Source organism: Alligator sinensis, unplaced genomic scaffold, assembly GCF_000455745.1.
Source record: "Alligator sinensis unplaced genomic scaffold, ASM45574v1 scaffold109_1, whole genome shotgun sequence".
Classification (NCBI taxonomy): Eukaryota; Metazoa; Chordata; order Crocodylia; family Alligatoridae; genus Alligator; species Alligator sinensis.
Genome location: NW_005841852.1, coordinates 2,008,634 through 2,019,846, shown reverse-complemented (window position 1 = coordinate 2,019,846; position 11,213 = coordinate 2,008,634). Strand labels below are relative to the sequence as shown.

Genomic DNA, 11,213 nt, shown 5'->3' with positions numbered 1-11,213 from the left:
GGAGGTTAGATAGGCATCTGGCTGGGGTCATCTAAACCCAGCACTCTTTCCTGCCTATGCAGGGGGTCAGACTCGATGCTCTATTGAGGTCCCTTCGGACCTAACATCTATGAATCTATGAATCATAGTTCCACTTACCATCTCCGTATCAATTCCTCTTACCTCTTTTCACTGACTTGTTTATCTGTTTAGCCCCACATCTCAGTAAGAAATTCAGACATCATAAGAACATAATCACCTCAAAGCTTAACTCACAACTTTCCCATTCTCTCTTACCAATGACACCACTAATAAGAACCATGCTCTCTTACTGGTGACACCACTAGTAAAGCACTCAAGTCCATACTCTGAGGATCATCTCCCATTCTCTTTTTTCCATTGTCTCTTAGATCCAATATATATATTCAAAGCCATGCCATTTCTTTCTCCAAAATCATACTGAAAGCCTACAACTTCAGATCCTACCATTTCAAACCCTAGCCTCTAACCCCTTCCATAGCCACACCACACACACACTGCCTCCTTCAGACTATTCAAGTTGCTGCAGCTACTGCTCATTGTGCTGCCATTGCTACCAAGATGATTTCTCAACCCAATATCACTAAAGAAAATTCTCTGCATCTTTCCACTGTTTTCCCTTCTTTCACCACATCAGATTTAAATTTTACGTCTTCACCTTCAAAGGTCTATAATCGGGGTGGGCAAAAGATAGCACATCAGGGATTTTATCTGGCTCACATCCTCCCCCACATCACATATACCCATACACCCACAGTCCCCCACAAACCTATACCCCCCCACAATATACAAGAATAACACTTCATTTTAAGCTATTATAATTAATCACCTCTATGTACACTACACAAACGTGCAATTCAAGACAAAAATATATTTTGAAATCAAATTAATGAATATTTTGGAGGTTCGCTTTTTAGAATATAATTTGGTATTTTTCTGGTTCCAAGATAGCAAACCCCCTTGCTGAAAAGAGTACTTCCAGGGGCAAAGGGAAGGACTTCTGGTGGCAAAGGTCAGGGGCTAGGAGGCGAGACTTCCAATCACAAGATGGAGACCAGGGGGTGAGGCACCTGTCAAGGGATGGGGCTACCCATGTGGCCCTCAACAGCTTGCCAAAACTGGGTAAGCAGCCCTCCGCCCAAAATAATTGTCCACCCCTGAACTAAAGCTGGTCAAATGAGCTTTAGTTCAAGTGCTGCTGCTGCCCTTTTCTATTTTTAAGTGTGGGGACACTTTTAACCGGCATGGAGCCAAGCGGAGCAAGGGGGATGCAGGCTGCCTGCTGTGGGCTCGGGGCTCTCTGCTCTGCTGCCTTTGGCCCGAGGGCCCCACATCAGCTGTGTGTGCCCTGCCCACCCAGCAGCAGGAGGCACAACTCGCTGCCTCCACCGTTGCTGGGTGGGCAGGGGACATGAGGCCGATGCAGAGCCCCCCAAGGCAAAAGCAGCAGAGTGGAGAGCCCCGAGCCCACAGCAGGCAGCCTGCATCCACCTTGTGCACAAATCTGGGCAGGCACATGCCCTCCACCAAGGGGTGTGCGCAGCGATGGGGAAGCACCCACTTCCCCCACCCTCCCTGGACAAAACACCTGTGGCTCCATCCTGCTCCCTGCCCCGAGTACTATTCACTACCCTGGCTGGGCAGCACCCTCAGCCCCTGCCCCACTACCTCCCTCAGTGTGGGGGGCCTCAATCTGGCCCCCCAGCACCCTTTCCCTTCCAAACTTACCTGCAGGGTGCTGTTCTCCAAGCTGCCCAGCTACATTCCTGGCCACATGCACGCATGCAGCTCTGCACATGCATGTGGCATCTGGGGGCCCCAGCCAAAAGGCATATTATATTTATCAGTGACATTAATCAGTTACACCAGTCAACAAAGCCAATTAAGTTCATTTTCCTTTTATCGGTGCTGATCCAATATGGCACCAATATATCAATGCACCTTCAGTAATGTGCAAAAACATTCTTTATCATTGTCAGTTAGAACTTTTACCACCTGTTTCACTCCCTTTTCCTGGTTTTGTCTTGCTCTGCAAGGAATTGCTTGCGTTTCTTTTTCTACATGGTTAGTTTTACTAGGAATCAATAATAGAGAATCAAAGAAAATTAAGTTGGAAGAATGACAAATTCCGTTCTGCAGAGGGTATATGGGTACTCAACCTAGTATAGGCATTATCCAAAGTATTAATAATATAAAATTTGGAGCCAGTAAGTTGTCCAAACAGCTTCCTCAATGCTCCATGAAACACCAGTCAAGTACAACTTACTTACCCACTCCTATTATGCATGCACCAAACTCAGAAATGAAGCAATGAACAGAAGTTGAGGGGCTCTCCCACTGCCACTCTAGAGATCTCCATCATCAGTGCATTTGAAAGCAGATCCCTTTCCAGGACTTCACTGGCTGCTGGTCTGGCACATATCAAGTGACAGTATGTAACCAGGACATGCTCAATAGCATAACAGACATTAGTTTTCGAGGAAATCCTCGCTACTGAAATCAAGATGCTTTTGGCTGTAACTGAAATGCATCACCATATTTTCCAGGCAGATGATAGGTATCAATTTCCTATATGTTTTCACTCCACTACAAAAAGACACTGCCTTATATATTTCAATACTAAATCCATGCAAAATTCCAAATGTAATATTAAGTTTAAAAAGTGTTCATTTTAGTACAAATTTTGCTTCTATATAAGCATTAAATTTGGATTCTGCTAATTGGAAATCAAAGAAAAAAAGGAAACAAACTGACTTGACTGATTTTCTAAATATTTACTAATAAAAGAAATAAAGCCTATGCATTTCCAAGGTTTCCATTGTCTTTCGTAGCTTACACATGAAATACAGGAACTTCGAGTATATTGCGGTATATGGCACAGTTCATAAATAAAATTATTCTTCTAATAAGGAAAATAATAAAGGTTTGTTCTCAAACTAAAAACTGCTGAGTTACATTTTACAGTAAATTAAACTAAGCATGACAAAATATTTTGTGAATATGGAAAACAAAATACTTAGATCCTTTAAGTGAACAGTACCAGAGTACATTGTAACAAGAAGGGTAACCAGAAAGGTTTCTACAAGTATCTCAGCAACAAAAGGAAGATCAGGGAAAAGTGTGGGTCCTTGAATGAATGGGGCAGGCAACCTAGTGACAGATGAGGAAAAGGTTGAACTACTCAGTGCCTATTCCACCTCAGTCTTCACAGACCAGATCAGCTGGCAGCACAGTTTAGGGAGAAGGTGAGCAGCCCTCAGTGGTGAAAAAAACAGTTTAGGGTTATTTATAAAGTTGGATGCAACACACCCAAGGGTGCTGTGGGAGTTGGCCAGTGTGATCATAGAGCCACAAGCCATTATCTTTGAAAACTCGTGGTGACTGGGAGGGGTCCCAGATGATTGGGAAAGGGCAAATATAGTTCCCATATTTAAAAAGAAAAGGAGGAGGATTCGGGGAACTACAGACCAGTCATCTTCACCTCAGTCCCTGGAAAAATCATGAAGCAAGTCCTCAAAGAATCCATTTCTAAGCACTTGGAGGAGGAAGAACGTGAGCACTTAGAGGAAGAAGATAGGAGCATTGCCAACAGATCAAGGGAAATGATTCTTCCCTTCTATTCAGCACAGATGAGGCCATATCTGGAGTGCAATGTTCAGTTTTGGGCCCCCCACTACAAAAATGATGTGGACAAATTGGAGAGTCCAGTGGAGGGCAACCAGAATGGTTAGTGGGCTAGGGTACATGCCTTATGAGATGAGGCTGTGGGAACTGGGCTTATTTACTCTGGAAAAAGAGAAGAGTGGGGGGATTGAATAGCAGCCTTCAACTACCTGAAGGATGGTTCTAAAGAGGATGGAGCTAAGCTGTTCTCAGTGGAGGCAGATGACAGAAAAAAGGAAAAAATGGCCTCAAGTTGCAGCAAGGAAAGTTTAGGTTAAATATTAAGAAAAACTTTTTCACGATGAGGGTAGTAAAGCACTGGAACACTAGGTTGTGGAATCTCCATCCTTGGACGTTTTAAAGACCCAGCTAGACAAAGCCTTGGCTGGGATGATCTAGTTGGGTATGGCCCTGCTTTGAGCAGGGGTTGGAATAGATGACCTCCTGAGGTCCCTTCCAACCCTAACTTTCTGAGATGCTACGATTATCATTTAAAAAATAACCTTGCAGGTTAGGTCTAAATATTTTGCATCTTCTGGAGCCACAAGTCAAGGAAGTCTTCTGCACATTTGTACATGACAGTGAAAAGACAGAAATTGCAGGTACACAGAGGGGTTTGATCATGTTTTCACATTATTTTACTTAATCATACCTTCTGTGGATGCCAGTGAAATACATTTGAATCCCTCATATACCATCAAGTGTCACTTGTGTAGAGATGTAAATTTTCTGGAAATTTTAAAGCCATGGGAAAAAAAAAAATTTCTGTGTTGTTTTCCAGGAAAAAAATGGAAATTTTTGGAAAAATTGAAATATATGCAATACTTATTTTCTTAGCACCCTTTTACAGATCTAAATTTACTTTGTTACTTTAATAATGTAAAATGCATTATGTATAGCTTGGTTTGCTCATCAAATTATCATGTTTGGTATATTTATTACATTTAAAAGTATAGTTTATTCAGACAATAATTGCAAATTTACTAATTGAATTACTTTAAAATGTTTTTAATTTTTGTTACAAATGGAGCTACAAGCTGCTGAACTCTAAGGAACCTAGCATTTGCCAGTTTATGAGAAGCAAGCCAAAATTAAATTTGAAAATGAAAAAACCATCAACATTATAGTAAAACAAAGACTGTTATTATGTATTCTGGACTTAGTCTCCTCCACTGTGTCAAAGAGATACAGAAAGCCCTCATTTTTATAAAAAGAGGTGAGAAAAAAGGAAAAAAAACAAGGCTCATTCAATACAAATTTTGCTACATGAAAAAGTCTAATCAGTCTCATTTTCTGAGCTATCACTATCAGCTGTTTCTGCTTCTTCCAATCCTTATCATCTTCACGAACTTCTGAAAACTGAAGGTTTGCCCAGATTGAGACAAGCTTATCTACTCTTTCACATGTTAGTTTATTTCTTGATTTGGTGCAAGTATTTCCAAATATAGACCAGTTTCTTTCACATGCTGCAGAAGAAGGAGGAATCTGAAGCAGGAGAGAACCAAGAAGAGTCAGAGGCTGTGTCGTGCAAAGGCCTGGCCACTATGTTGCAGGAGGGATATGCTTGGCAGAGTCCCAGACTGCATTCCTGGACCAAATACCTGAAGATGTTTTGTATTCTGAAACCTTTGAAAGTACCTTTCCAACATCAAGTCTTAAGTGTGTTGCTTGTCCTGGACCAGTGGGGGAAAGGCAGGGACAAAGCGGGGCGTGTTCCCAAGGCAAGCAAGGTCACCCAGAGCATTGGGGAGATGCTTGCTCTGGATGGCCAGCCCTTCTCCTTTGTTGAGCATCTAGGGTTCAGGTGGCTCATGGTGCTTGTGACCCCATCTTATCAAATGCCCACATGCACCACCAGGACCGTGGTGCCCCCCCCAGTATGAGGCATGCTAGGAGTACTTGAGGGAGGAGCTGTGGAAGGCAGGGCCACAGGTAACTTTACAGACATCTGGAGCAGCCAAGGTGCAGATCATGCCTACCACTCCTTCACAGGGCACTGGTATCATCAGTCAGGGCATCAGTGGGCTCTCCTTCAAGCGGAGGTGATGGATGAGTCTCACACAGCAAGGGAGATCATGGTAGCCATGAACCGCATGGTGCAGGGGTGGCTTGTTGGGCAGGCTGAGCTCACCCACAGGTTCATGGTCACTGACAACAGGGCCAATATGGTCAAGGTGGTGCATGATGCCATTTGTTGGCATCCGCTGTGTAGCACACAAGTTCCACCTCATAGTCAGGGGTGCCTTGGAGGAGGACAGGGCTCCTGGTGATGGTGCCGACACTACCACGAGCAGCAAGCTCATTTTGAAATGCAAGAAGGTGGTGGGCTACTTCCACCAGAGCATCAAAGGGGACAAGATGCTACAGGAGAAACAGGCAGAGCTGAGCATCCCACACCACAAAAATCACACAGGATGTGAAGACTCAGTGGAACTCCACATACCTGATGCTCAAAAGGCTGGTCGAGGAACAGAAGGCCATCCATGAGATGGCCTTGTTTGGGGAGACTGGGATTAGTGGCCCCCTTAACAAAACTGAGTGGGATACCATCTCCCAGATCTTAGTGATCCTCAACCTGTTCCTCGAGGCCACTGACAGCCTCAGTACTGGCGATGCCCTCCTTAGCCAGGTGATCCCCATAGTGAAGGAGCTTGAGAATGAAATGGAGAAGTTCTAGGGGATCAATGTTCCTGGTTGGGGCAAGCTGCTTTCCCCAGAGGTGCATGCACTCATGAAACGGCTGAAGGAGGGCATCAAAAAACTGCAACTACAGTCTAGTACAATCCATGTGCTGGTTAACATGTATAACCCAAGGGTGAAGGGGAGCATCTGCAACAGCAAAACCCTCAATCACTGGACAGAGGTGCTAGTGAACAGAGTCAGGGAGGCAGAAGGGCAGAGATGGGGGGACGTGGAAGAGGAGGATCCACTGTCCCATGCCAGCACTCCAAGCACCAGCCAATCTCCTCCACTTCAGCAACTGCCAATGTGGGCCAAGGGCATGGCTTCAATGTTGGGGTCCAGAGGTACCAGAGCCCACCATCTGGCAGGTAACGCAGAAGCCTTGGTGACTACCTTAACTTGCTATGGATGAGGAGCCGCTGGTTTGGTGGAGCAGCTGGTGTTCCTCAAGGTGAACCTTCCACTGCTGGGGTTCCCCAAGCTCCACATGCAGACGAAGCGAGTGCCACCCTCCTCACTCCGCACCCATTTCCTTTCTTTAGTTGCTTTCACAACCATTTAATGCCCCACTCTCAGAGCTGGAGGCGGCAGTTTAGTTTTTCACCAGCCAGCAGGGTTAGAACATCTCCCTGCTGAGCTCCTGTGCCAAGACAAACTTGGAGATATGGGCTGGGGCTATGGGAAAGTAAGAGGCTCCCAGGTCCTGGGCATGATCTAAAACTGTACCCTGCCAGGGTCAGGAGACCTGGTGGGACTGCTGGTGGCGTAGCAGCCCCAGGAAATGCCAGAACCGCAAACCTCCCTGGTGAAAGGCAGGTAGAAGGCACCTGATAACCTCCTACCACTGCACATACATGCGCACAGTCCTGGCTGGGAAAAATCCAGACCTGTAAGATCTTTGAGAGGCCTGAAGCTTACTAGTTGCAGTGAAGGTGTAAGGGTGAGAATAGGCAGGTGGCTCAGATCTGACCTGAGGTACCCTCAACTGGTCCGTGCTGAGGTCAGGACCCAAAGGTGGGGGTCAAAGGGCCAGGGGCCCACCACGAGGAATGCCCAGAGCAAAAAGGTCAGGATTCCGACTGGCCTGAAGGCAGTGCCAGGGCCTAAGGGGGAAGCAAAGGTCCCAGAGAGGGGACCACAGTGAGAGGGGGTGAAGGATGCCATCTGCAAGACAAGAGCCAGAGTGTAGGGGAGGTACAGAACTACGGAATGGATGTCACTCCTAGACATCGGGGCCTAAATGGGCAGCCTCCCACCTGGGTAACATATGACTCAGTTTTCCATCAAGGCATGGCAGGAGAAAGAGGGGCAAGCAGTTGGCCCAGAAAATGGGTGGGCGGTCCGAGATCTAACTGGTACCGGGAAGGCCCTCTGTTACAGGCTACAATCCTTGTTGCATTCATCCCACTCAACACAAGGCAGACAAGGTTCTTTGGGTCAATCTGATATCTTATATTAGACCAACTGAATAGTTGGAGAAATAGATCTTGGCAAGCTTTTGGGTTTAAAAATCCTTTGTCAGGCTGAGGAAGCATCTGCAGATGGTGTGTGCACTTGTCCTGGATGGAAGGAGTCGTAAAGAAGCTAGAGGCTGGTATGCAGGCAAGAAAGCCAGTCACTGAAAATGGAAATGGAGGCATCAGGGGGTGAAAGAGTGAAAGAGAGGCTGGGGTAGGGGGGAAGGGTGATGTACCAGGTAAAAGTGGAGAGGTATTTGGGGTGTCAGATGCCAGGCAGGTTACAGTGCGTCATAAATCCAATGTCTATATTGAGTCCATGAGTTTTTGTATGGAGGAGGTTGATGAATGAAGTTGATAGGCTCATTTGTGAAAAGTGTTTTTTAAATTCAGGTGTCAGCGGTGCTGTCTCAGGGGGTGAACCGCCAATCTCACGAGGTGCACATGCACCTGCGTGCACCCCCTATGCTTTGCCAGTGCTGTACTCCTTGTCCTCAGTGTACAAGAATTGTAATGATCTGATGCTGTAGATAATCCTACATAAAAGTCTTCCTATTATAGTTATTAGAAAACATTTTGGGGGAGTAAAGGGTAGGAATATATGAACAGTTTGTCTTAAACATTTTATTCATCATTCTAAAAGAAAATATTTAATACAACTTTTTTTAATTTTTCCAAAAAAAATTCAATTTTTCCAATTTTTTTGAAACGAACAAAAAAAAATCCTCAGAAAAAGAAAGGGGAATAAACTGTTTTTTCCAAATTGTTCTGGGTTTTTTTCCAGGCCTTCACATCTCTACACTTGTGATTTAAACCATCATCATTGCCTATCCAAGGCTTTTTGCTCATTGTTGCTTATCATCTAAGTCCCTTTCTCCCCACCCCAACTCCCAAAGTAGTCTGACCTAGAGATTCCTTCCATCAGCCATTCTCTACCTGCCCATTGGCACATATACAACAGCACTTAAAAACTGGTGGATGTAGCAGCAACTAGCAAGAACATATTAGAAGTAGCAAATGAAATATTTGGACCATAGTCTCTTATTACTGATTTCAATGGCTTGATCCATGTAGACTCCCTTGTAATAAGGCATAATTTTGCAACATCTCCCAAGACTATGCCTTTCTCACTTGCTCAGTTTCCATACAGCTCTGGTAAGAAACTTTCAAAAGGAATGGAGAAAGAGATAAACAAGTGACATACTTGGAAACTGTTGCTCCTTGAGTATTGCCAACATCAATATCTGATATTTAACACAATTAAGGCAGATGCAATTTATCTGCCAAAATTCAAGCTAGGGTGCAACAATATTTCACATTGACTTTTAGATTAATAAAGGCTTTTATTTTTAATGATCTCAGCTTCATGCTGTCATGACTTTTTCATGCCTGGAAGAAAATATTTCAAAAACTTCCTTAATATTGAACACTTCTGCATGTTTCCTGTTACTGTCTGCCTATTATTGATCCAAGACATGTCCCTACATTCTCCATAAAGTGCAAGTGTTTTTATCATTACCAAATTGTTAGCTTCTGTACTGAACTGAAGAAGGCATAATAGTTACCAGTTATAACTTCACCATGTAAAATTAAACAAGATTCTGTAGGCCATTTAATGTAGTAAATATAAAATAAAGTTACACATAACTAGTAATTTCAAGCACATTAAAATCTCACATGGAAATAGTAGGAACAGCATGAAAACTGTGCAATATGAGTCACAAGGACTTGATCGCTCATTGTCCAGTGGCTACAAGAATTACAGTTGCAAAACCTGGGAAGATAAGTGACATCCCTAAGATCACTGACTGCTTTTAAAATGTTTGGGAAGTATTAGTACATGTCCTACAAAGTCAGTGTTCCCAAAGGGGGAAAAGAGATACTTACTTAGAAAATTGGTGGCAACTCTTGGAATTTGCTTTTAAAAATAATAATAAATGTCTCCTTCCTCTAAACCAGAAAGTTTGAAAAACTGCTTTGAATATTAAAGGAAAGTGAAAGTTTTATGAGCTAACACCTAAGAACAAACTTGGAATAAATCAAAAGTTAAAAATAAAGATGAGTAGAAGACAGTGAAATTCATATTATGCAGACTTCTAAGGGGAAAAAAAAGAGGAAATGAATTCTTATGTAGAGCTGAAAAAACACAAAAGCTTAGCATTGACTAAAACATAAAGGAACTGTCAGAGACTGAAAACAAAAAAAAAGAACACAGGACTCCTGTGGACATTGCCTTGGCTTAAGGGAACGCTGTTGAAAGAAGATAATTATTGGTCTTTATGTATATTGTAGGGTATTTGATGCACCTTTAAATGGTAAAATTTGTTATTTGATATGCTGGATTTGTTAATGAATTAAATTAAAAAAAAGAAAGATAAGAAAAATAGGAACAGCATCAAGTATTAAACTCTTTCCATCATTATTAGCCCCAGTTAAAAGAAATAAATGATGCACCTGAAACAGAATATATTTGCCAATTCATTTTTTAATTTTTAAGTTTTCAGTTGTGCTGCCTGTGATGCTTAACTGTTAAACAGGGCAATCCAATAAGCCAGATGTAGCATGGAAGAGTTGAAAATTGTACAAAACCAACAACTAAATTTCCTGATTTGTGGGATTCAAATTTCACCATTAATGTTCTGGGTATCATGCAATATGTCAGAAATAAGTTTCTTAAAATATGAAAGTTGGGTGTAGTCCACAAACATGCTCATACAGCTCACTGAAATTTCATATTTAAACACAGGGTACACAAATTCTTGTTTAAATTGTGGTAGAAATATTGTTTTCCAATATGTTCGTCCTTATAGGTTTATCTGACTAAATCCACACATACATTAGGTGCATCTCTGGCTATTATATGAATATCATAATTTTTAAAAACGAAACAAACAGAAGTCTTTATAACAAATTATCTTTTTACCTCAGAAGAAAGAAAAAAGATCTAGAAAAATACTATCAGCTTACCTTACAGGTTGTATGAACAAGCACATAAATGCAGCCCAAATCAACTGTCAGACTGTCCATAGTAAAGGGCAGGACATTTTAGTTGTTTTGACATTTGCTGCTGAATGAACTGAAAAATAACTGCTAGGTCACAAACTTTTCAGTAATATAAATCATTAAATATAAACTTTGATCTGCCAACTGCACTGTTTTGTCAGAGACATTAACTGTTTGCAGAGAAGTAATGATCTTTGCAAAACTCTTGCACATAATCCTGGTTATCACAAGTAATTGAAGTAATGAGGTACAACCAGCACACAGAACAGTCTCTTTCATCAGGAATGGCTTACCACTTGAAAATAATTTTTAATCAAATGTCAAGTAACCTAACCTTAACCGACTAGATTTCACAAATATTATGCAAAAGTAAATTAATTTTAAGCATAT

At 42.5% G+C, this 11,213-nt stretch overlaps 1 protein-coding gene across 1 annotated transcript in view; it reads right to left on the bottom strand.

Annotated features, from left to right (window-relative positions):
• The window catches only part of ADK (adenosine kinase), a 563,842-nt gene extending 553,014 nt beyond the window's left edge, over positions 1 to 10,828 (bottom strand). The window contains exon 1 of the mRNA XM_014523581.2: positions 10,788 to 10,828. Coding sequence (XP_014379067.1) covers positions 10,788 to 10,813 — 26 coding nt within the window. The 5' untranslated portion in view covers positions 10,814 to 10,828. The remainder of the gene's footprint in view (positions 1 to 10,787) is intronic.
• Positions 10,829 to 11,213: the final 385 nt, after the last annotated feature.